This window comes from Sus scrofa, chromosome 10 (assembly GCF_000003025.6).
Source record: "Sus scrofa isolate TJ Tabasco breed Duroc chromosome 10, Sscrofa11.1, whole genome shotgun sequence".
NCBI lineage: Eukaryota > Metazoa > Chordata > Mammalia > Artiodactyla > Suidae > Sus > Sus scrofa.
In genome coordinates, this window is record NC_010452.4 from 48,694,568 (window position 1) to 48,721,398 (window position 26,831).

General features: G+C 39.6%; 1 protein-coding gene across 8 annotated transcripts in view; it reads right to left on the reverse strand.

Annotated features, from left to right (window-relative positions):
* LOC100516390 (ankyrin repeat domain-containing protein 26) overlaps window positions 239-26,831 on the reverse strand; it is a 100,978-nt gene continuing 74,385 nt past the window's right edge. For 2 of the 8 annotated variants that reach the window (XM_021064869.1, XM_021064870.1), the window contains exons 24-34: window positions 24,457-25,413; window positions 22,380-22,532; window positions 19,809-19,879; window positions 19,046-19,139; window positions 13,795-13,907; window positions 12,451-12,580; window positions 8,408-8,698; window positions 7,642-7,859; window positions 6,401-6,629; window positions 3,283-3,328; window positions 239-1,203 (exon numbers count right to left, since the gene is read on the reverse strand). In XM_021064869.1, coding sequence (XP_020920528.1) covers window positions 1,085-1,203; window positions 3,283-3,328; window positions 6,401-6,629; window positions 7,642-7,859; window positions 8,408-8,698; window positions 12,451-12,580; window positions 13,795-13,907; window positions 19,046-19,139; window positions 19,809-19,879; window positions 22,380-22,532; window positions 24,457-25,413 — 2,421 coding nt within the window. In that variant the 3' untranslated portion in view covers window positions 239-1,084. The remainder of the gene's footprint in view (window positions 1,204-3,282; window positions 3,329-6,400; window positions 6,630-7,641; window positions 7,860-8,407; window positions 8,699-12,450; window positions 12,581-13,794; window positions 13,908-19,045; window positions 19,140-19,808; window positions 19,880-22,379; window positions 22,533-24,456; window positions 25,414-26,831) is intronic. The other 6 variants (XM_021064873.1, XM_021064872.1, XM_021064876.1 and 3 more) reach the window with 4 other exon arrangements.

Below are 26,831 nucleotides of genomic sequence, written 5' to 3' on the forward strand. Positions count from 1 at the left end.
GATTTTTGTCAGCAGCACATAGGTGCCTGGGTGAAGGTAAGGGGGAAAATGAGACTCAATCTCTTGTGTAGCAGGCGTTTTGCCAAGTACACCGAGAGGACAGAAAGAAAAGGGAACAGAGGATGTAAGTAAGAATTATTAAAACTTTTGCTCTTGGACTTGTTGGGAGGGAAAACATCTCCTCTACCCTCTTAGGTGCAGTGATTGGGAATCTGCAAATTAAAGTGACAAAAACAGATTACCCTGCGAAAAAACATTTAATGTATGTCTTCATGTAGGTGTTCACAAAGAAATGTGATTTGAAGGAATGGCTAGAATCTGGGGTTTACATACTATGTAGTAAGCGGCAAAGAGTATGAGAAAGGCATTTTCGGAAAAATAAATGACTTCTTGGTAGTGGGGGAGAGAAAGTGCTTATGGGAGAACAAATGACTCTTGGGAAAGATAAACGATACCTTAGGGGAATATATGGGAGACATGGTAGTTTTGTGATGATGTCTGTTTGAGTCAGGTGCTCAGAACTTTTCTAATTTTAAAACTGCTTCCAAAAAGTAAATTTAAAAAAATAAATAGAAAAGGTAAAAAGCATTAGTCAAATCTTATTGCTCCATGAGGAAAGATCTATGTGTCAGTGTTTAAAGTTATATAGAGTGAGTTTTAATGACTCTATAACAATTGTAATACAGGAAAACATTGACAATAGCCACAGGAGCAGTATATTCAAATAATGTCTAAATTTTTAGGTCTATACATAGCGATAAAAACTGAAAACTATAAGAAAGCTATCTAATCAACACTGCTAAATATTAATGACAGCCTTGATTGTTTGGGGGCTGATTAAACTGCTGGTGTCCGGGCTGAGTTGGACTATGTAAAACTCAACAGTGCTGGTTTTTATTCACAAAATCTGCTTAAAAGTAAGTCAGATGCAGAAAACATGGTTTAAAGTACTATATAAATTCTCATCTTACATATATGATACAAAAATATTTTCCTTTCATAAAGATTTTCACATCTTAATTAAGGGAAAACAACTAAAATGTTATGTAAACAGTCCAGTAGATAAATGTTTACTATTTATCTTTCATAGCATATAATTTTTCTTCAAAATCTGTACATATTCTTGAGATGTTTTCAAAACTAGATCATCAGTAGATCCTAGAGGAGAAGTTCTACAGATTCCAGATTCAAATTCAGCAGCCGCTGGAGAGAAAAAGAAAGAATGATATTCTTAATCTAAAGTAATTCCTAGTTAACTAAATATAAGTTAAGAATAGCTGAGATCTTTCTAAGTGTTAAGAAGAATGAAAAATATCTACATATGACTACAACACAAAATACAAGATGACTCTTTTATCATTTGCCCATGGCTGCGTGCCAAGCTAACTGCTCCCAAGGCCGAGTATCAGAGCTTCCGGTTTTCTCATTCCTCATTCATTTACTCAACAGCCATCTGCTAAGGTTCTGTGACCAGCACGGGAATGACAAGTGGAAGGTGACACAGTCCACCCTGGAGGGTCACATACTACAAACTGGAAAACCAGATGAACAGGCAATTTCCATACAGAGTCATGAGTCTGTGAACTGGAGCTTGGCACTTGCCATCAGCCTCTACATGGGTTAACTCATGAGCCACTGCAGCTGCCGACCCAGAACCCCTGAGCAGAGCTCAGGGTTGAGATGGGGAGTGAGGCACTCCGCTCTGGGAAAACTGGAAGAACAGGTCTTCAGATAGTCAGGTATTTTTCAGAGAAGACTTTATGAGCCCACTTCTTGCATCTTCTCCTATCTGGAAAAACACTAAAATCCTTCATGGTGAAGTCTGCTCCTTGTGACCAGTAGTAACCTTCCCAAGCCCAGAAGCAAAGTTGTAAAATGTGTGTACGGCTGCATGCACCTCTCCGCTCGCCTTTATCCCATAAACACCCATGTTATCTCCCCCTGCCTCTTGGAGCAGTGTTTCAAGAGCTATTTGAAATGCCACTGCCCGGGCTACTCTTTAAAAACAAAAAGATGTCACAGTCATCTGTGAGTGTAGCCACTCCCAAGGGTGAGCCAGTGAGCCCTGAAAAAATTCAGCAAAGAAAGAATACTGGCCTCATAGCTGAGGTGCACATCAAAGGAGTGATTCCAGTAAGGCCAGGCCTTTACATCTGCCCACAGAAACGCACAGAGTTCCTTAACTTGAGATATCTGGTTTTCCGTAATCTTTTGTTCCCAGCCTGTATATCCTAGCTCCCCGCCTCGCCACCTTGGAGTGATTTTCTCAGGGCTACCTGAGATGCTGTCTCCTGGGCTTACATCCTAATTTTGCCCCAGATAAAACTTAACTCTCAACTTTCAGGTTGTGCATTTTTTTTAAAGTTGTCAAGTTCTAAGGGCTCTTCTCCCCGCCCCCCACAGCAGCCCTGGGAGCTATTTGCTTTCCTTTAATAGAGATTTTGCTTGCAAAAAAAAAATTAAAAAATAAAGTTATCAAGTCCTATGACAAGTACAAAGGAGGACACGACTTGAACATTCAGAAGGGACATGCAGCTTGGTGTCAATATTGTCAGCTTTTTGGTGGAGGTGACATGGAAGTAGATGCCTGAAGGACAAGGAAAAAGTATGGGAAATGGAGGGAAGAAGCCAACACAAAGAGCGGAGGTGAGGAAGAGCTGTCTGGAATTGTATGCTGTCTATTTGACTGGATGCCAGAGGAAAGGGGCAGAGAAGGGTGGTAGAGAGACAAGACTGAATACTTTGGCAAAAACCAAACTGATTTGAGTGTTTTTATTCCATGTTAAGGAATTTGGAATTTTTCCTGAGGGCAAAAGGTAAACCAATGACAAAGTCGATGACAGGAAATTCAAATGTCACCCACCAAGTGACAGCTGCATGAACTGCATGAACTCTGAGGCTGGGTTTTTTGGCCTTAATCACTACGAGAAACTTGAGAAGTCGGTGAATCCCCTGTTTTCTGCAAACAGTGTCAGTGTGCAGGTTGACAGGTCCATGGGGATGGCAGAAGTAGAGAGGAAGGATACAGCCAGAAAGAAAGAGAAATACATAGACTTTTTGAGATTTTTTTTAAAATTATGGAACATGCTGAATAAATGAGGAATAAGTATATTTTTCATTATGGATATGTATGCTTTCACATTTTTCATGAGATATGTATAAGAAGAAAATATTTTAATATTGTATCTGTTATCCAAACAATGGAAAGAACTGCCATTTCCTATTTACAGTTGATTTCAGAAATCAAAGTCTGTATTTAATTCATAAATTTTGACAACATACCTTCTGCTAGTTCTCTACTTATATTCTTTTGCAACTCCTGCTGCATCTGAAATAAGTCAAATATTATTTACAATGTTTAAGCGAAACAAGAGACATTATCATATGAATGATATATAGCTTATGAAATGTGGCCTTTAAATAATACCTTTAGAGACTAGACTTAACTTGGGGATTGCTCAAGTAGAGAAATAATCATACAAATAAAATAAAGTCCTACTTACTTTGATTTTAGATAATACAGAACATACACATGTAACCCTGTAACCCTATTTAAATTAATCTGATAAAAAGTACAATAAATGTTGGTCTATTGAATATACATAACTTTAGAGGGTGATGTTTGATCTTTCTGGGACAAAGAAGTTTAAACAATTCAAGTGGCATTTTACACTGAATGCATTACTTTGCTACTCTTAGAAAAAGGGCCCTTTATAAAAGTTTAATTAATGGATTTTTCCTTAAAATAAGCTTTCCATTCTTGCAATTTCATAAAACTAAATTTTTTTTTGTTTTGCTTTTTAGGGCTGCACATGGCATATGGAAGTTCCCAGGCTAGGGATGAAATTGTAGCTACAGTTTCCAGCCTATGCTACAGCCACAGCACTGTTGGATCCTAGCCAAGCCTATGACTTATACCACGGCTCACAGCAAGGCCGAATCCTTAACCCACTGAGCAAGGCCAGGGATCAAACCCACATCCTCATGGATACTAGTCAGGTTTATTACCACTGAGCCACAATGGGAACTCCAAAATTAAAATTTTAAGGTATGTCCTATGGTAATAATTTCTTTTTCTTTTTTTCTTTTTTTGGCCTTTTTAGGGTCGCACTCGCAGCACGTGGCATATGGAAGTTCCCAGACTAGCGGCCTAATCAGAGCTGCAGCTGCCGGCCTACACCACAGCCACAGCAACACCAGATCCGAGCCACATCTGCAAACTGCACCACAGCTCACAGCAATTTGGGATTCTTAACCCACTGAGTGAGGCCAGGGATCGAACTTGCAACCTCATGGTTTCTAGTGGGATTCATTTCCACTACCCCATGAACTCCTGTGGTAATAAATTTTTTTTTCTTTTTTCTTTTTTTTCCTTTTTAGGGCCACTCCCACAGCATACAAAGATTCCCAGGCTAGGGGTCAAACTGGAGCTACAGCCAGCCTACACCACGGCCACAGCAACACAGAATCCAAGCCGCATCTGCAACATACACCACAGCTGACGGCAACACTGGATCCTTAACCCACTGAGCAAGGCCAGGGATCGAACCCGCAACCTCATGGTTCCTAGTTGGATTTGTTTCCAATGTTCCACAACGGAAACTCCATATATGGTAATAATTTTTTTTAACACAGAATCTTAAATACATAAAATGAAAAAAGGGATTATGTTGTAATGTCATGTGAAAATTCTATTAGCAAAAAAAATCTGCTTCTTCAGAAAGGAAAAAGAGGGGCTAGAGTTATCAAACTGGGTTTCTGATTCATGACTATCTAGAATTAGAAACAGGAAAATATATAATTCTTTATAACTTTGTTTCCATTCTAAAAATTAGGGCAAGTTTTTGGAAACATCTAATGATAGCTATCTACTTAATTTTGAAATGTGTAGGAATATTTCAAACTATATTATGTGTCTCCACCTACTATAGTCTTCAAAAATTTTTTCTTATAAAACACATCCTCACATTAAACAGGGTCTAAAATAGTGTACTGAACATAACACTCTGGGATATGATAACATGATAGTGCCCTTATAAAATGTAGGTACCAGGACAAATTTTTTTGGCTAACATACTTCCCAATATTTTCAGATCATTTTTCATAACATCTCTTTTTTTTTTGGTCTTTTGTCTTTTTAGGGCCACACCCACAGAATATGGAGGTTCCCAGGCTAGGCGTCCAACTGGAGCTACAGCTGCTGGCCCCTGCCAATGCCAGAGCAACACCAGATCTGAGCCATGTCTGCGACCTACACCACAGCTCACAGCTATGCTGGATCCTTAACCCACCAAGCAAGGCCAGGGATTGAACCCGCAACCTCATGGTTCCTAGTCGGATTCGATTCCTCTGCGCCATGATGGGAACTCCCGCATAACATCTTTCTTACAACAGGCTTATAGAGAGGGCTTAGAAAATGAATAATGTGACAACATTAAGCTACAACGGGAACTAAATCTTTTATTTTAGTGTTAGAAGTTTACTTAATTCATGAAAAGGATTTACCTTAGGTTCATTTAAGTAAAAAACATCCATATGTGGTTAAGCATTTGGATGCCAATCATTCAAACTTACGCTTAGGTGTAGAAAAACTGGGGTGCAGCAAAACTTGAAAATTACTATGAACCATCACCAAACTGAAATCAATTAGAAAGTATGCCAACCATGTGAAAGTATGTCTGGTTATTTGGCAATAATATTTAATTTCTCAAACAGAATTTAAATGCAGCTGTGGGTGGCGAGGGACGAAGAGGGGGGGGGGGGGGGGGGGGGGGGGGGGGGGGGGGGGGGGGGGGGGGGGTACAGCTGATTCGAATAACTAAAGAAAAAAAAAAAAAAAAAAAAAAAAAAAAAAAAAAAAAAAAAAAAAAAAAAAAATGCAGCGAGAAACTTAAAATTTGTCAATTAGTTACATTTATTGAATAAAGTAATGATAGCTATCTCTTAAAAAATGAGAACTTAGGGACTTAAAAAAGATATAAAATTTATCTCCTTTATTAGTACAAATAATTATGGCTCTTACTTAGTGTGCATAAGTCAAATAAACAACTCAGAAGTTCACCAATTAAAACCAAGAATTATGGAGTTCCCATTGTGTCTCAGCAGAAACCATTCTGACCAGTATCTGTGAGGACACAGGTTCAATCCTTGGCCTCGATCAGTGAGTTAAGGATCTGCCATTGCTATGAGCTGTGGTGTAGGCTGCAGACATGGCTCGGATCCTGCGTTGCTGTGGCTGTGGTGTAGGCTGGCAGCTACAGCTCCGATTTAACCCCTACCCTGGGAACATCCATGTGTCACAAGTGTGGCCCTAAAAAAAAGACAAAACGAACAGACAAGAAAATAACCAAGAATTATATCAGAAATCTGAAGCCCATGGAAGAAAGGATGATGTACCTACCTTGGTCAAGTAAGTCTCTATGCTGTCATTTGAAGGGCGTGGACTTGAGGTAGAAATCACTAAGTTTTCTCTCGGAGTAAGATTCCTATTGAACATTAAACCATTATTAAGATTTCTAGCACAAGGCGGCTCCAGGACTGGCCTTGTAGTAAGAGTGTGGAGTAACGATCTGTTCTGCTCTTTCTCCACCAGAAGCTTGGCACTGATCTCGGCCAGCCTCTCATTAGTCCTGCGAAGATGGCAAAATGCAAATTACATTAATTTCATTTTTTTTTGGTCTTTTTTTTTTTATAGGGCCACCCCTGAAGCATATGGAGGTTCCAAGATAGGGGTTGAACTGGAGCTGTAGCTGCCCACCTACGCCACAGCCACAGCAACGCCAGATCCGAACCAACTCTTCGACCTACACCACAGCTCATGGCAACGCTGGATCCTTAACCCACTGAGCGAGGCCAGGGATTGAACCTGCGTCCTTATCGACACCAGATTCGTTTCCACCGAGCCACAAGGGGAACTCCAGGAAACCTGTAGCTTATAACATTATCACCAAAGTCCTGGAGGTGGGATCTGCCCTTTCAGTCTTCCACACACCCCCTCAAGCAGGCCACTGTACTATTTTTAGCCACTATGTGAAGTATACGGCCCTTCCCCCCATGATAATTTCCCCCTAGTTCACAAGCAAGGCTTTCTGCAGAGCAAGCAGAAAAACTTAAAAGGATACAAGCTGAGTTTGGCTCAGGGCACCCTCTAGTGATGATACCAAACATTATAATCAAGAAAGTAAATTGGAGTTCCCGTCGTGGCGCAGTGGTTAACGAATGCAACTAAGAACCATGAGGTTGCGGGTTCGGTCCCTGCCCTTGCTCAGTGGGTTAAAGGATCTGGCGTTACCGTGAGCTGTGGTGTAGGTCGCAGACGCGGCTCGGATCCCACGTTGCTGTGGCTCTGGCGTAGGCTGGTGGCTACAGCTCCGATTCGACCCCTAGCCTGGGAACTTCCATGTGCCGCAGGAGCGGCCCAAGAAATGGCAAAAAGACAAAAAAAAAAAAAAAAAAAAAAAAAAGTAAATTTACCAAAAGCCAGAAGGTGACCCTTTCGGTTTAAGGTGTCATCTTCCAAAAAATAGTTAACTTCATTAATGTTTTTATTTTTGGTGATTTCAACAAGAAATTTTATAATATTTCTATCTCAATCCCAAAGCTTCAAAAACACATAGCTTATGACTCTATGTTTTAACTTACTTGTTTAGTTTATTTGCCAGCGACTTTCCAAGTTTTACTTCTTCTAGATAGAGTTGCTTATATTTTTCCAATTCTGTTTTATCAGAATATTCTTGAAAAGATTTCATTTTGGAGAGTTCAGATTCTAGATCTTTAATTCTAAGTTCCATCTGACTTCTTATTGAAGCATAATTATTCTCCCATAACTGCTCTAAGTTTTCTTGAGATGCTGCTTGTGCCTAAAGCAAATTAAAAGGATACATTTTAAAAATAATTATAACCTGAGTAATTATAGTATATTTATTCCCTTTAGTTTGTAGTCAATGATTTAGGAAACAACTGTATATGAGGGGGAGGTAGCTGAACTTTAAAATATTTATCATCAATGTCAACTGAATTAAATCTGAATTATACATTTAAAGTTGAATCATTCTTATATTAGTACACAGTAATCTGATAATAGAAAGAATAACAGGATCGATTTAAAATTTTAAAAATTGAACAATACCATTTAAGAGTAATCCAAGAGTATGGTATAATTTTTAAATCACAATTATCTTCTTTTCCTCCTATTAGTCTTTGTTTTTCATACCAATTGGTGTGATTCTCTAAGCATGAATCATTCTAATCTAAAAGATCAACAGTGAGAATAATGGTGGAAACTGAAATATTTTAGAGAAATGAATGCCATCTTCCTTTCAGAGTTTTAAGTAGAGGAAACTCATAAACTGTATCCAAGATATAATTTAGAGTGAAGAGAATTAAAGCACATAACAGATCAATTAACCTGCAGAAATAAGTTGACTTCTTTTAATTTTTCTACTAACTCCTGTCTTGCTCTTTCTTCAATCTCCCGTTTATACTGCTCTACTTGGCTGCGTTCTACCGTATTCATTTCTATGTGACTTTTGAGGTTTACTACTTCTTGTTCCAACTTTGATTTATTCTTCTCTAGTTTTTTACATTTCTTTTGCATTACTTTCATAGATAATAATTCCTGTTGAAGAACTTGATTTTTGGTATCCAGATGTAGACATTTTGAAGAGGCAGTTTCCAGTTTTGCTGTCAGATCATCAATCTGCAGGAATAAAATAATACAGTGTTATGAGGGAGGGAGAATGAGAACATTCTGATGCAAAGCCAATATCAAATTCTGAAATAAATTCAGTTATAATAAAATGGTCTCTGTATTATAGAATGTAGATCTTGAATAACTCAGAAAATCAAGAAAAAAGTTCAAACCACCAAGAGTCACAAAAATAAGTACTTTATTATACAACATTTACACTTAATTTTTTTATTATTTTTTATTTATTTATTTTTTTGTCTTTTGCCATTTCTTGGGCTGCTGCCGCGGCATATGGAGGTTCCCAGGTTAGGGGTCAAATCAGAGCTGTAGCCACTGGCCTACACCACAGCCACAGCAACGCGAATCCAAACCGTGTCTGCGATCTACACCACAGCTCACGGCAACACCGGATCCTTAACCCGCTGAGCAAGGACAGGGATCGAACCTGTAACCTCATGGCTCCTGGTGAGATTCGTTAACCACTGAGCCAAGATGGGAACTCCCATTTACACTTAATTTTATACTTTTATTTTTCTATAATTATTTCATATATTTCCTCTGTAAAATGACTATACAGCATCTCTTAGTAGAAAGTCTTTTAATACTTCCCCCTCATCTTAACGCTCCATGACTTTTTTTTTGTCTTTTTGCTATTTCTTGGGCCACTCCTGTGGCATATGGAGGGTCCCAGGCTAGGGGTCCAATCGGAGCTGTAGCCACCGGCCTATGCCAGAGCCACAGCAACGTGGGATCCGAGCCGCGTCTGCAACCTACACCACAGCTCACGGCAACGCCGGATCCTTAACCCACTGAGCAAGGGCAGGGACCGAACCCACAACCTCATGGTTCCTAGTCGGATTCGTTAACCACTGCTCCACGACGGGAACTCCAACTCTCCATGACTTTTAAAGAAGTTTTAGGGATATCATATGGAATTCTTTAGAGATGAGTTAATAAATGCCTCGCAAAATAAGACTTTGAAAATAAGACTCTAATGAATCTTCTAACCATGGATTCTAATGCCATAAGCCTTTTTCTGAACTACAAATATTTTACGTTAATTTGAATTGCATTCCAAGGAGAAATAATTCGCAGTGTTAAGGAGAAATCACATCTTCCAGTGTAAAAGTTTAGTGAGATGATCCACATAGTTTCCTGAACCAAATATTGCCTCAACTTTTGAAATTCTTTGTTACTTTCCAGAAAATAAGAGAACATACTAAACAAAAACAAACCAGGAGTTCCCACCAAGGCTCAGCAGAAACAAATCTGACTAGAATCCATGAGGATGCAGGTTCAATCCCTGGCCTTGCTCCAGTGGGTTAAGGATCAGGCATTGCCCTGTGCTGTGGTGTAGGTCACAGATGCAGCTTGGATCCCGCATTGCTGTGGTTGTGGTGTAGGCTAGTGGCTACAGCTCCAATTCAACCCCTAGCCTGAGAACCTCTATATGTGGGGGGTTCAGCCCTAAAAAGACAAGAAAAAAAAAAAAAAAAAAAAACCACCTCACTGGAATCTCAGTTATACTGAGATGGGAAGAACTACTCTCCTTTAGACATGATGATTTGGTAAGACAAAGTGAGTAGATATGGTTTTTAAACATGTCTACAAATGCTGTGACACTTCTCCCATGAAATTCACTCTCCTTCAACATGTGCTGGCCTCCATAACTGGTTTCCAGTGGATAAAATATGGGGGAACTGCTGTGTGATTTCTAAGGCTAAATGATAGCTTCCACCTTATACTCTGGAGGGAGGTTCCGCCTTAGAACCAGCCACCACGTTGTGAGTAAGCCCAGGCCAAACAGGGACTTCCCATGTATGGCTGTGTCCCAGCTGACTGCCCCAGCCACTGGGCCCACCCAAAGCCAGCTCCACAGCCAGACACACGAATGAACAGGCCTTTCTGTGACTCTGGTCCCCACCTTCCAGTGGAGGAGAAATGAGCTGGTCTCCCTGAGCCTTGCCTAAACGTAGATTTATGAACAAAGTAAATGCTGTTTTGAGCCACTAGGTTTTGAGGTGGTTTAAATATTTACAGGAACCATCAGGACAAAAAGACAAAAAAAAAAAAAAAAAAAAGAAAATCTCGAATCTGGTAAAAGATCTGTATCAAGGAGACAAAAAAAGTCTTTCAATTCAATAATAAAAAGAAAATCCAATTTTAAAATGGGCAAGACAAGAAATAGCAACAACAACAACAACAAAGACAAAAGACAAAAAAAAAAAAGCCGGCGTTGCCGTGAGCTATGGTGTAGATTGCAGACGCGGCTCGGATCCCGCGTTGCTGTGGCTCTGGCGTAGGCCGGTGGCTACAGCTCCGATTCAACCCCTAGCCTGGGAACCTCCATATGCCGCGGGAGCGGCCCAAGAAATAGCAACAACAACAACAACAACAAAAATAAATAAATAAATAAAATGGGCAAGAAGTTGAATAGGCAGTTCTTCCAAGAAGATACACAAATGGATAATTAAATACATGAAAAGATCCTCAATGTTATTAGTTATCAGAAAAATGCAAATCAAAACCAAAATGAGATGTCACTTCACACCTACTAGGATGGCTATAATCAAAAAGATAGGCAAAGCTAAGTGTTGACAGGCATATATAGAAACCGAAATGCTTACATACTTCAGATAACAATATAAAATGGTGCAGCCACTCTGGAAAACAGTATGGTGATTACTCAAAAGGCTAAAGAGAGTTAGCATATGATACGGCAATTTCAGTCTTGAGTATATTCCCAAATGAAATGAAAACATATGTTAACACCAAAACTTGTACATAAATGTTCACAGATGCATTATTAACAACAGCAAAAAAGTGGAAACTAACCAAAGATCCATCAAATGATGAATGAATAAAATGTGTATGTCTATAAAATGGAATAGTATTCAGCAATAAAAAGAAATGAAGTATTGATACATGCTACAGAATAGATGTACCTTGAAAATACACGAAAGGAAAGAAGGTAGTCAGAAAGGAGCCCCTATTGTGTGACTCTATTGATGCGAAATGTCCAGAACAGGCAAATCCTATTATAGAGACAAGGAGTAGAGCAGTGGGTCCCTAGGTCTGGGAAGAGTGGGGAAGGGGAAACTGGCACAGGGTATTGGCTAAAAGGAATAGGGTTTCTTTTTAGGGTGATGAAAATGTTCTAAAATTAATTGTGGTGATAACTGTATAACTCTTTGAATATACTAAAAGTCACTGAACTGCACAATTTAAATTAATATTTTAGGAATTCCTTTCATGGCTCAGAGGTTAATGAACCCGACTAGGATCCATGAGGTTCGATCCCTGGCCTTGCTCAGTGGGTTAAGGATCTGGTGCTGCACTGAGCTGTGGCATGTAGGTCGGCAGCTACAGCTCTCATCAGACCCCTAGCCTGGGAACCAACATATGCAGCAGGTGTGGCCATAAAAAGAAAAATTAATTAATTAATTTTTTATATTTCAATAAAGCCATCACCAAAAAACAGCTGATGCTTTAAGGTCGGTAATGGTGTGCTGTTCAGCTTCAGATCACTGGCCAGGGTTCAAGATATTAAAAAAGTCAACAGTATGCCCTTTCTAAGAGGAAAAATCTCTTTTTTTTTAAACTCATATTAAGTCTATAAAATTAACAGAAAAATTTGGACTTCTCGTGTGGCTCACAACAAAATTAACAGGAAAATCTGTGTTTCACTGCTCAAAGCATTGAGTGATTTACATTTTCCCAAATTAAGTGATTGTGGGGTCCCAAAACTGATTAGAAATTACCTTATGTTTTAGCAGATTAATCTGAATATCCATTTCAATTTGATTGGTTTTTAAATCGCCAGGGGAATTAAACTCTCCATTTTCATATTCATTTAACTTCCTTCTTGTCATTTTTAAGAGTTCCTTAAATCTGCAGAAATGTACAGAATGAGTAAGTCAGGTTCTTTAAGAGTAAAATATTTAATAATTACTTAAATAGATATATGTTCTATCATACAATATAAACAAACCTATAAATTAATATTCTTTCTCTTTTGTTCTAATATTGTTTGAAAGCATAGTAACTAAATTATAATCTTAGATAAATAATATGAAGAATTTCATAACATATATGATAGGCAAAGTGTAGTTATACATACATATGTATTATATTTATTATAGAGTTCTTATAATTATCATTTTAACATGTTAATACGAAATATTAGCCTATTCTTAAATGTTAGCAATACACCAGAGATAGTTATCCAAGGTGAGGAAGAGCATAATTATATATGAATGTTTTGAAAAGATATAAAAATTTATTTTGGTACCTACTGATCACAGCCTACAAAAAGAAAAGAAAGGACACACAAAAAAACACCAAGGCATTCACTCAAAATAGAAAAAAGAAACAAGAAAGAAGAATCTTTGGAGTCTGAGTTAACAGGGGAAAAAAACCATGCAGAGCTTTAGAAGAAAGGAAATCAGCAGAAAATGTCTAACAGTCTTGTCAAGACTGTTTTAAGAGACCTAGAAATCTCTGCCAGCACAATGGTAGTAAAAGGCAGAACAGGAGTTCCTATCATGGCTCAGCGGTAACGAACCCAACTAATATCCACGAGGTCTTGAGTACAATCCCTGGCCTCACTCAGTGGATTAAGGATCTGGAGTTGCCGTGAGCTGTGGTGTAGGTCACAGATGAGGCTTGGATCCCGCGTTGCTGTGGCTGTGGCGTAGGCTGGCAGCTGTAGCTCCAATTTGTCCCTTGGCCTGGGAATTTCCATATGCCACAGGTGTGGCCCTAAAAAAATAAAAAATTTAAAAAATGAAAGAAGGAAGGACTACCAAGAGAGCAAAGAAATTTTGCAGAAATAAACATTCAAGGTAAATGATGAAGAGTAGAGTGACCGTATGCAACAGGCACTGTTAGGACTGTTTCAGAAAGCATTCACGTAAGTATAATAGATGGCATCTGAGAGTTTCAGACTGCACTTTGAGTTTCCAAAGTAAATTTTAAACAGGATAATTATGTTGATTATGAAAATGCATATGTAAAGTGAATTTGTATCTAGGTTTTAATAAAGTAAAATTACAGTTAAGTCAATTAATGAAGAGCTGAAAAGATCTGAAATATGAAAATCTTACCCAGTAAGCTCTTTCTCTAATTCATCATTTTTCTTCATTTCTTGATCTAAACTACTTTCCAGAGATTGTTTTAACTCAGTAAGTTTCTTTAATTGTTCCTTTTCATCCTCAGACTTTGAAAAAAAAATTTAAACAAAATCATTTTTTATTATTTTATTTACTTTTTATTTTTTATTTTTTAATTTTATTTATTTATTTATTGGTCTTTTTGCCATTTCTTGGGCTGCTCCCGCGGCACATGGAGGTTCCCAGGCTAGGGGTTGAATCGAAGCTGTAGCCGCCTGCCTACATCACAGCCACAGCAATGCGGGATCCAAGCCACATCTGCGACCTACACCACAGCTCACAGCAACTCTGGATCCTTAACCCACTGAGCAAGGCCAGAGATCAAACCGAAATCTCATGGTTCCTAGTCGGATTTGTTAACCACTGAGCCACGAAGGGAACTCCCTAATAAAGTCTTTTTTAAAGAGTGGTTACATTTACAATTTAGTTTCTAAAGATGCCCTAGAAACATTTTCATCGATAGTTCAACCTACTCCAGGTTTTGTTTATCTTACTAAAATCCTTTGAAAAATTCTCATGCAATTCCCATTAATTTTTTTAAGATCACGTGGCTATGGATGAGATAAAGCCTCTCATTCTCTATAAGTATTCTTTTTTTTTTTTTGCTGGGCCCATAGCATGTGGAAGTTCCTGGGCCAGGGAACGAACCTGCGCCTCAGCTGCAACCCGAGCTACTGCAGTGACAATGGTGGATCCTTAACCCGCTGCATGACAAGAGAACTCCTTGTTTTCTATTAGCCATTTTTCTCTTTAAAGTTTAAGTCTTCTCTATACACTATAGGAAAAAACAAAAACAAAAAACAAAACCTTGGAGTTCCCGTTGTGGCTCAACAGTAACAAATCCAATTAGGATCCATGAGGATGCAGGCTCAATCCCTGGCCTCGCTCTGTGGGTTAAGGATCTGGCATTGCCATAAGCTGTGGTGTTAGAGCTGGCTCAGATATGGCTCAGATCTGATATTGCTGTGGCTGTGGCACAGGCCAGCACTTGCAGCTGCAGCTCCAATTCGACCCCTATCCTGGGAACTTCCATATGCCACACGTGAGGCCCTCAGGAGACAAAAACAAACAAAAAAAAAACACAATAAAAAACTTTTTCCCCTATTCTTATAGCTTTTTCTTTTTCTCCCCTCTGTCAGACATTCTTTAATGTATGGTCTCATCCACAGATTCATCCATTCATCATTTATACTCTTCTTTTACACTAAAATCTGATTTTTTTGGCCACACCCACAACATGAGGAAGTTCTTAGGCCAGGGATCAAACCCATGCCACAGTAGCAACCCACACCACTGCAGTGACAATGCTGGATTCCCTAACCTGTTGTGACACAGGAGAACTTCCTAAAATCTGATTTTCAATCTTGTAGTTTCACTACAAGTTTTTTGAGAGTCATCAAGGACCTTTTTCTTTAGTCTTTTATCCTGCTTTACTTCTCAGCAGCAACTGGTGACCTGACCACACCCTCTTTTAAGCCCACTTCATGTCTCAATGACAGTAACCCTTGATGTTCAGTCCTTGACCCATTCTAATCCTCTTTTTTTTTTCTTTTGACAGCTGCACCTGTGGCCTAAGGAAGTTCCTGGGCTGGGGGTCAGGTCAGAGCCAGGGCAACACCGGATCTGGGCGGCAACCATGACCTACTACGTCACGGCTGGTGGCAAGACCGGACCCTTAACCCACTGGTCGAGGTCAGAGATCGAAACCATATCCTCACAGAGACTACACTGGGTTTTTAACCTGATGAGGCACAATGGGAACTCCTCTACTCCTTTTTTAAAATTCTCTCAGAGTTCCTTCAATCTCAAGGCTTCCAACCAGATTCCCTAACCTCCACTCCCAGCCTTGACCCCTTTACTGAGGTCGTCTGTACTCCTCTCCCCCTTCTACTTCTTCACAGACAATACCCTCGACCACACTCATGAGCCATTACCTGGTGTGGATGACTTCTGTAGAGAACTGAGCTCGGACACTGCGTGTTTATCCTCATTGGTATTACTTTGAGTACAGTGTGATTTTCTAATCTTGGGGGGCATTCTCACCCTTAGGATACTGAACAGCAGATATGGTCTTGCTTTCCTTTTATAATGCGAACATTTTCCCCCAAGGGGTCAGACTATCAATTGTTTGCCTTTGTTTTCTCTTGAATAAATTCCTATTCCAGAGAGCTGACCTTAGGGAAGCCTTCTGATGCCCCTTTCAGGTGAATACTCAACTATATTGTTGGAAGCCTTAAGCCAGCCAGAGCTCTTTTCATCCCAATCCAGATTCTTCGCTTCAAAATTGTGTTGATCAAATATCTTAACTCAGGTAGTCTATGATCTGGGGATTCATGAGATGAGAACCTTCTAGAGAAGACAGGGCTACTGCGTGAGTTGGTTAAAAGCTGTCTCATTAAATTTTTGACTCTGGAAGACCTTAAAGTGGCTAATAATGTATTGTCATAATCCTAACTCATGTCTATAGGAATCTACAGAAAATCCTTCACTATTTTTTAATATGCTTATTCAGTTGTGGGTATTCTTATAAATTATTCATTTTCTGATACCTTCATAGATTTCTGTTTGACCATATAAAGGGATGTCTGGCACTCTCATTCACATAAGACTCTTTATATCAACATATTGTGTTGTCACCTGTATGAAAAGTATGCTGATACAATGTGGCTAATTTACAACAAGTCTGGAAAAGACAATTTTCAAGGTTTCTTGGAACACAAGAAGGATCAGTCAGTAGAATGTTCTAGTTCCCCAATAGATATATCTGTATGATACATGGCAGGAATCTATAGCGACTGAAAGAAACGAGTTGGTAGGTTCATCTACCTCACTGTTCCAAATGAGGGCTCACAATGCATCTTCTGACATTTAAATCGCAGGAAGCTTCTCCTACAAAGGGTATATAAATGGCAGGAAGTCTGTTCTGTTTGGTAAATAGTGATGTAGTTTTCACTAAACACTGATAAGGTGGAATCCTGGATTACATAGCAATTTCTTCTGAGACTGGCTGTTATATCTTTGAAAGGTTGATTAACTCAAGGGAATGGAAAAAAAAAATTGTTTCTGAACTTACAATGCTGAGAGCACTAGTTACTAGATAAGGCCCTGATTGAACAGTCATTTCTACTTTTTCACCGGCCATTTCTTTCTTTTTTTAAAAATACAACAAAGGAAAAAAAAAACACTCCTTTCAGAAAAATGCTTGTATACTGACCTAATATTCATTTTTTTTTTTTTTTGTCTTTTTGCCATTTCTTGGGCCACTCCAGTGGCAGGCATATGGAGATTCCCAGGCTAGGGGTCGAATCGGAGCTGTAGCCGCCAACCTAAGCCACAGACACAGCAACTCAGGATCCAAGTCGCGTCTGCAACCTACACCACAGCTCACGGCAACGCCGGATTGTTAACCCACTGAGCAAGGGCAGGGATCGAACCCGCAACCTCATGGTTCCTAGTCAGATTTGTTAACAACTGCGCCACGACGGGAACTCCAAGTATTCATTCCTGATGAAAAGAACAAACTACATTAAAAGTAATTTATTCTCAGAGTTCTGGTCATGGCTCAGCAGTAACGAACCTGACTAGTATCCATGAGGACTCGGGTTAGATCCCTGCCTTGCTCAGTGGGTTAAGGATCTGGCATTGCCGTTAGCTGTGGTGTAGGTCACAGATGTGGCTTGGGTCCTGAGTTGCGAGTTGCGGTGGCTGTGGTGTAGGCCGGCAGCTACAGCTCCAATTTGACCCCTAGCCCGTGAACTTCCATATAACTCAGCTGCATTCCTAAAAAGACCAAAAAAAAAAAGTATTTCATTCTTGGAGTTCCCCTGTGGCACAGAGGGGTAAGGATCCAGAGTTGTAACTGTGGTGACTCAAGTCACTTCTGTGGCATGGCTTCAATCCTTGGCCTGGAATCTTCTAATGCCGCAAGCACATCCAAAAAAAAGTAATTCATTTTCTTTTTTTTTTTTTTTTTTTGTCTTTTTGCTATTTCTTTGGGCCGCTCCCTCGGCATATGGAAGTTCCCAGGCTAGGGGTCGAATCGGAGCTGTAGCCCCCGGCCTACACCAGAGTCACAGCAACGCAGGATCCGAGCCGCTTCTGCAACCTACACCACAGATCACGGCAATGCCGGATCGTTAACCCACCGAGCAAGGGCAGGGACCGAACCCGCAACCTCATGGTTCCTAGTCGGATTCGCCAACCACTTCGCCACGACGGGCACTCCTTTTTTTTTTTTTTTTTTTGTCCATTTTCAAGGGTTTACATTACAAGAGAAATTCAGAATGCTAGATCAAATCATTACTCAAATTTCTGGACTCAAACAGATATTTCCTTTTCTTTTTTCTTTTTTTTTTTTGGCTTTTTGCCATTTCTTGGGCCGCTCTCGCGGCATATGGAGGTTCCCAGACTAGGGGTCGAATCGGAGCTGTAGCCACAGCAACACAGGATCCGAGCCACGTCTGCAACCTACACCACAGCTCATGGCAGTGCTGGATCCTTAACCCACTGAACCACGATGGGACCTGCAACCTCATGGTTCCTAGTCAGATTCGTTAACCACTGTGCCACGATGAGACCTCCTCAAACAGAAATTTCTATACTGATGTTCTTAACAAGAGCTAAAAGGTGGAAAAATCCAAATGTTCACTGACAGATGAATAAATAAAATGTGGTATACATAATTACTGCCTTAGGACAGCACAATCTTTTTAATTAGAAATCTTACTACAAAAATCATTAATTTTCTGAATTCAGTTAACTTCCTCTATAAAGGGTAATTATGCTATTTAGTAGCAAGTAGTAACAATATAAATACAATAAATACTTTTCATCTATGAGTCTTGTCACATTGTCTAAAATACCCTTATATACTAGCAGTAACAAAATTAAAATTCCAGAGTTCCCGACCTGGCACAGAGGAAACAAATCCAACTAGGAACCATGAGGTTGCAGGTTCGATCCCTGGCCTCGCTCAGTGGGTTAAGGATCTGGCAATGCTGTGAGCTATGGTGTAGGTTGCAGACTGGCTCTGGCGTAGGCCGAGAGCAACAGCTCCAATTAGACGCCTAGCTTGGGAACCTCCATATGCTGTAGATGTGGCCCTAAAAAGACAAAAGACAATAAATAAATAAATAAATAAATAAAATTCTTTTTCAGCTTGACAGAAATTAAAAGACTGACTTACCGAGCCTGTACTTAACAGGTTTTTCTGAAGCTGTTCAATTTTGCCCACTTGCTTTTTGACTGTAACTTTTAACTTGGCATTTTCAATTTCAAGCCTAAAATGCAATTTTAAAATAATTATTTTTACACATAAATTTTTAAAATACCACACAATTTGTGAACAAACATCTGCAAGTTCATTATATAAGTTCTTAAAATTTTGAAAAGTAGATGACTCAGCAAAATTGTGCCATATTTCTAGTTATGTTTTGTGGATAATGTGCAAAATTTTAGAAATAACTGGGGAAAACTTCACACTTCAAAACAACTCAAAGCTGAAATTTTTACCCAGCTTAACAATGATGAATTATGTACTATCATTCCTGACATAATTCTTAAACTATATGGCTTATGTGCTTTATACTTATATACAAAAATTATTCTCTGTGCCGCTTTAAATTGTACTTTTGGGAGTTCCCATTGTGGCGCAGCAGAAACAAATCCGACTAGGAACCATGAGGTTGCGGGTTCGATCTCTGGCCTCACTCAGTGGGTTAAGGATCCGGCGTTGCCGTGAGCTGTGGTGTAGGTCGAAAATGGGACTCTGATCCTGCATTGCTGTGGCTCTGGCTGGGGTGTAGGCTGACAGCTGTGGCTCTGATTGGACCCTTAGCCTGGAATCCTCCATATACCTCGGGTACAGCCCTAAAAAGCAAAATAAATAAATAAATAAATATTAAAAACCCTTGCAATTCTCGCTTAAAAAGTAAATAAATAAATTTTACTTTTGCACGTGATCCTGTGTCTTCTCAGTACATTTCACAGCCTCTGTATGTCGATCCTGAGCTTCTTGCAGCTAAAATAAAGGAAAACAAAATTTCTTTAGCTACCGATAATCTGGTATAAACACACCATCACCTGCTTTTTTTTTTTTTTTTTTTTTTTTGGTCTCTTTTATCTCCATATTGTCGTATCCTCAATCCACTGAGCGAGGCCAGCTACTTTTTGTGACATAACAATAGAGCTGAGTTGTTATAACAGAGACCTTATGGTCCACAAAGCCTAAAATATTTGCTGTCTGGCTCTTCACAAGTCACCAACCTCTCCTCTAGTACTAAAACACATTTTTCATGCTTTAAATTCTATTTTATCAAATAAATACGCAAATTTATAAATTGGCCAAATGGGGGAAGATAGAAAATTACCTCGTGGTAAACATTTATACTTTTGTCTTCCAAGCTCCACATCATTATTATATCAATATCTCCAAGAAGAAATTATTGGTATGGTATAAGGTAATCCTAATACTATAATCTTATCCTAATAACTGTTAAGCTAAAATATTATCCTAATAACTGTTAAGCTAAAATATTTTCGATTTATGCATGGTTCCATGCATATCATTCAATATTCCCCATTAGACAACTTTACACTTAGATAAGATTATCTTTCATGAAAAAAATTAAAACAGTGTAAAATAAAGGGCTAAACTGTTCTGCACAGACCAGATGACAAGGGCTGACGAGAACAGGGTCAATGACAGGAAGAACAGTCAGGGAAAGCTTCACGCGGAAGGAGAGGCTGGGAGCAGGTCCAAACAAATGGAGGATTAGGTGAGAGGAAAAGAAACTAAAAAGACCGAAAGGACAGAAATAAGAAAGGCCAAGAACAGGTGAAGTCAGCCACTTAACTCAGAGGATAAAGACCAATAGCAGGGAAATAAAAACAGATCCACAGCATAACTTGAAAACAAAGGTTCACTGTATCATTATTTATAGTCAAAAAGTGGAAACAACCAAAAGGCCCGTCAACTGCCGAATGGATAAGTGTTTTAACCACGTAACAGAGTACTGCTCAACAATGAACAGAAATGGAAGTGCTGATAAGGTGCTGTAGCAAAGATGAACCTTGAAAATTGTACATCAAATGAAAAAAGCTAATCACACAGGACCACATACCATGTGATTTCATTTATATGACACACCCAGAGTAGGCATATTTATAGAGACAGAAATTAGCCTGGTGGTTGTCTGAGGCTTAGGGAGATGGGGGGCTGTGGGTGATGGCTAAGGGATACAGGGGTGATGTATTTCTTTTTGAGGTGATGGAAAAGTTCTAAAGTTGACTGTGGTAACAACTGCACAACTCTCTGAATAAACTAGGAGATACACAATTACACTTTTTTTTTTTTTTTTTTGCTTTTTAGGTGGACACCTGAAGCATAGGGAAGTTGCCAGGCTAGGGGTTACATCGAACTATAGCCACCAGCCTGCACTGCAGCCACAGCAATGAGGGATCTAAGCCATGTCTGCAACCTACACCACAGCTCACAGCAACACTGGATCTCCGACCCACTGAGCGAGACAGGGATCAAACCCACGTCCTCATGTTGGTGATTGGATTCATTTCCGCTGCACCACAAGTGGAACTCCTGAACTACATATTTTAAGTGGGTGAATTACATATGAGTTATATCTCAATAAAGCTTTTTAAAAAAATCCAATGGCAGGATCTAGATAAATTTTTTTTTTTTGGTCTTTTCTTTTTAGGGCCATGACGGTGGCATATGGAGGTTCCCAGGCTAGGGGTCAAATTGGAGCTACAGCTGCTGGCCTACACCACAGCCACAGCAACGCAGGATCAGAGCCGCCTCTGTAATCTACAGTACAGCTCATGGCAACGCCGGATCCTCAACCCACTGAGCAAGGCCAGGGATCGAACCCACAACCTCATGGTTCCTAGTTGGATTAGTTTCTGCTGCGCCATGACGGGAACTCCTAGGTAATTTTCTTAATTCTCTATTTTGGGTGCACACACTATACAAGATCTGAGTATCTCCATGCTTTTACCATACAGCTAAAATGAAAAGAAAATAAAGGCAATGCCTAACTTCAACTGGTTTGTAAAATGACCTCTCTGTATAAATTAATCTGAAATCCAAGAAATAAATATGCACAGATTCTTTACCCCTTCACCAAAGTGAAGATGAGAAATGTCAATTTTCTGGAACATTCCATTAAACATCATCCTCTGATTTTATCTGGCTTGCCTCATCATGGTAATAGAGATATCACTAAAAAATACTATTTAATATATTTTTAAGAAATCTCTCAACTTCTGTGAGGAATGATGCCTAATTCTCCACTTTCCTAAGGGGAAATATTGTAAGAAAAAATGTATAATACAAACAGCAGAATAAAAGTCAGAGTTTAAGAAAGAAGTACATTATAAAGGTAATAAAATTATAAAACAATTGTAATGAAAATACAAAAGAAACTGCCCATGAAAATCAGTATCCTAAAAAAAGTTGTTATACATTAACTGTTGACTTTAACACTGAACAATTTCATACATACTTGACTTGTGATTTGACGTAATTTCTTCTTTAAATCCTGTGCCTCATCTTCTAAGTTGGCACGGTAACGCGAGGTCACCTCCAGTGAAGCCTCTGACATGGACTGCTTTTTCAAGGTATCAGCCAGTTCTTGTTGAAGTTGTCTCACAACTGCCTGATAAGATACTCTGTCACTGATTTTATAAATCACCTTATTATTAAGTTACGTTAATAACAGATAACTCCGACATATGTACTTGGAAAAGTATCACCACAGACATCGATTCACCTTCTTTCCTTCGCATGTACACCTTCCAGCTCCCTGAATTTGGTTCAAGATACAGAAAGTGTTACCCTCCTGCTTTATTGACATTAAGTTACTGAGACAACAGATTTGGCCCCGCTACCCACTCCCCTCCAACAATCCCCAAAAAGGAATTTGCAGAGCTTCACCACCTCCTGCTGTCTCATAAAGAAATGGATGTGAAAGAAAAAAAAGAAAAAAAGGAGTTCTCTCGTGGTGCACTGCGTTAAGGATCCAGTGTTGTCATTGCAGCAGCTTGAGTCACCGCCATGGTACAGGTTTGATCTCTGGCTCAGGAACTTCCACATGCCAAGGGCACGGCCCACCCCACCAAAAAAACAAAGGAAAGAAAGAAAGAGAAAGAAGTGGGTGTGTTGAGGAGGAGGAGTGGTAGATTCCACATGGTGGAACGGTCCCCCTCCTCTTTATCAGAGGCTTCAATTAACTTCAGATTTCCCACCGTAAATCAACTATACTTCAATAAAATGAAAAACCACACCAAACCAGAGTTCCTCACATATTCAGTCTGGTGCTCAAGTCCTTCCAGTGGATTCCTATCTCAGAATAAAAGTGAGGGAGGTCACGCCCATGGCCTTCGGGGCCCTTGATAACCTGGCCTCCACCTGCCTCCCTGACTGCAGCCCCTTCAGCCCTCCCCCAACCCGCTCCATTCCTGCTACGCATGAATCCTGCCACCTCTCATTAGTCTGAAAATGGGAATCCAATGCCAAATTAATCAGAAAGCTACACTTCTCTCTGGGCTGGACAAGTTTATATCTAGATGATAATGATTGAGCCGTGAATAGACAATTATGAGCAAATCATTTGTAAAAATGGTCAAAAAAAAATTCTAGGTAGCAGCAGGAAGATTAAATCAAAGGCAGTTTTGCTAAAACTCTCCACATTTGTCCCAAATTATGATTTAATGAAAAAGTAGATGCCTTTAAAGATCTGAGAGGTCATAAGAATACATGATTTGAGACTGAAATATTTCCAAATCTAATTCAAAATGATATGAATGAAAATAAGCTAACAACTAAAAAGGTATGAAGGCGTTCCGTTTGTGGCACAGCAGAAACAAATTGGACTGGTATCCATGTGGATGTGGGTTTGATCCCTGGCCTTGGCATTGCTGTGAGCTGTGGCTTAGTTTGAAGACACAGCTCAGATCCCGCGTTGCTGTGGCTGTGGTGTAGACCGGCAGCTGTAGCTTCCATTTGACCCCTAACCTGGGAACTTCCATATGCCATGGGTGTGACCCTAAAAAGCAAAAAAGTAAATAAATAAATAAAATAAAAAGGTATGAAAAACTACTGAAGGACAAGTACTATGAGATACAGCATTTTCTCCTCAGTCCATCTGGGAAATCTGGGATGAACTGCCAAGGTCATCCACACAACTGAATCTTAATATCAAAACACTCATTTTAGGTATGAGCATTTCTTTTATTTGCTCCATTATGATATTACAATGTGGTGACATAAAGATAAAAAATTATCATCGTAATAGTTTGAGTAAATTATTAATACCTGTCTGTATCTATTAACAACTTCTAATTTAATCTCTTAAAATTTCATAGGTGACACAACGTCTTCGATCAAAGCAAAGCACATCTCAGGTCTAATTTTGTTTGCGGGATTCAAGGTATGCTCTTAGGCTGATTTATAGCCTAAAATATACATATTTATATTTATACTATTTTTTATATTCAACTAGATTCATCTGGGGCCATCCTCAAATATTACTCTGAATTTCCTTCGGGAAGTCTGGGAGTTCTCTCTTTCTGGATACTTACTTCTCTTTCCGCTTTCTCATTTTCATACTGATACAGTCTCTCTTTCAGATGATTACATTCATTGGTTAACTCCTTGTTTCTTTCCTCCAGCATCAGACCTTGTCTTTCACTTTCAGCTTGAAGTCTTTTCACGATATCCTGAAACTGGCCTTGGATATTAATCACCGTCTTCTCTTTGCTGTCCACTTTATTTTGCGCGTCATCCAGCTGCTGTCGTAGCAACAGGTTTTCACTCTGTAGTTGGGACAATCTCTCCTCCAAGGACTCCTGCTTGCCCATGTATTTGTTCACTTTGCCTTGTTCACTCTGATACATGTGTTCAATTTCCTTCTTCTGACCCTGCGCTTGGCTAAGGTCTCTCTGTACGCGTTCTAACACCAAAGCCTTTTCTCTGAGAGCATCTTTCGTGTGATGGAGCTCGGTTTCCAGGCTATTGAATTTACTTTCGGTTTTAGACAGCTGCTGAGAAAGCATCTCGTTGTTATCTTTCAGGTTAGCCACATCAAAATTCATTTTGTCCTGTAGCCGTAACCACTCATCTTTTGCTCTCTGGAAGGCAAGTTCCAGGTCTCTTTTTGACGTCTGACTTTGCTCACGATCCTGTATGGCAGCAGCCAGTCTAGAATGGTAGGATTCAACTTCCGCTTCCAGTCTGTCTTTATTTTGTTTTTCACTTTCCAGCTTAGACTTCAGCATTGTATTCTCAGCTGTCAGAACATTAAGCTGTCCACTGTATTGCAAGATAGTTTTTGCTAATGTCTCCTCATTAAGTTTTATTGTCTTTTGAAGGTCATCATTTTTTTCTTTTACAATTTCAATGTCTTCAAAATATTTATTTTCCTTTTCCTGGTTCTGTTTTTTTATTGTGTCTATTTCCAGTTTTAACAGGGCAATTTCATCCTGCAACATGTGGTTTCTGCGCAACAGATTTTCTTCTTTTTCACGACATTCAGAAACCTAAGTAAAACGAAAGAGACTTTTAGCTAGTACTCAATAAATTGACACGTTTCCTCGTAAATGAAAGACAGTCTATATGTTTATACAACGAGAGATTGCAGTAAGTGGATATCCAGCTGGGAAAAATGAAGTTGGATACATCCCTCCAACTTTATTCAAGCAGGAATCCCCAAAAGTTCAAAAAATTAACCAAAGATAATGAATCCGTGAAAGTAAAAAAGAAATCACAAGAGAATTTTTAAGAATCTCAGAATTAGGAAGGTATTTCACTGAGTTACAAGAAACCCAGTATGCTTAAAAATGAAAGATTAAGGAGTTCCCCTCGTGGCGCAGTGGTTAACGAATCTGACTGGAAACCATGAGGTTTCAGGTTCGATCCCTGGCCTTGCTCAGTGGGTTAAGGATCTGGCGTTGCCGTGAGCTGTGGTGTAGGTCTCAGACTCAGCTCGGATCCTGCATTGCTGTGGCTGTGGCGTAGGCCAGCGGGTACAGCTCCGATTGGACCCCTAGCCTGGGAACCTCCATATGCCACGGGAAGCAGCCCTAGAAAAGGCAAAAAGACAAAAAAGACCAAAAAAAAAAAAAAAAACAGATTAATAAATCTGACTGCACTTAAGAACTGCATCTCATATCTAACCTATAGTAGCCAGCCCACAGGGAGATCCTTAGCTCCATACATATTTCAAAGAGACTGAATTTCCTAAAATTTCTTTCCAGAGAATATTTCATAAATATTTTACCTTCCTAATATTTTTACAGTCAGTTATAAGAATTACATCTGCTGATAACTGACAAATCTATCATCGTGGCACAGTGGTTAATGAATCCGACTAGGAACCATGAGGTTGCGGGTTCGGTCCCTGCCCTTGCTCAGTGGGTTAAGGATCTAGCGTTGCCGTGAGCTGTGGTGTAGGTTGCAGACGCAGCTTGGATCCTGCGTTGCTGTGGCTCTGGCGTAGGCTGGCGGCTACAGCTCCGATTCGACCCCTAGCCTGGGAACCTCCATATGCCGTGGGAGCAGCCCAAGGAAATAGCAAAAAGACAAAAAAAAAAAAATCTAGTCACTACTAGAAAAGCAATTAACTCACTATGACAATTCTGGAATGAAGAGGTTAAAACTACAAGCAATCTGAAGGATTTTCCCAAGGTTTTCTTTCTTTCCTTTTTTGTTTTTCTTCTCTCTCTCTCTTTCTTTTTTTTTTTTTTTCCTGCTTCTTTAGGGGCGCACCCAGGGCATATGGAAGTTCCCAGGCTAGGGGCTGAATCGGAGCTGCAGCTGCTGGCCTATACCATAGCCACAGCAACATGGGATCCAAGCCGAGTCTGCGACCTACACCAGCAACGCTTGACCCTTAACTCACTGAGCAAGGCCAGAGATAAAAACCACATCTTCATGGATACTAGTCAGATTCTTAACC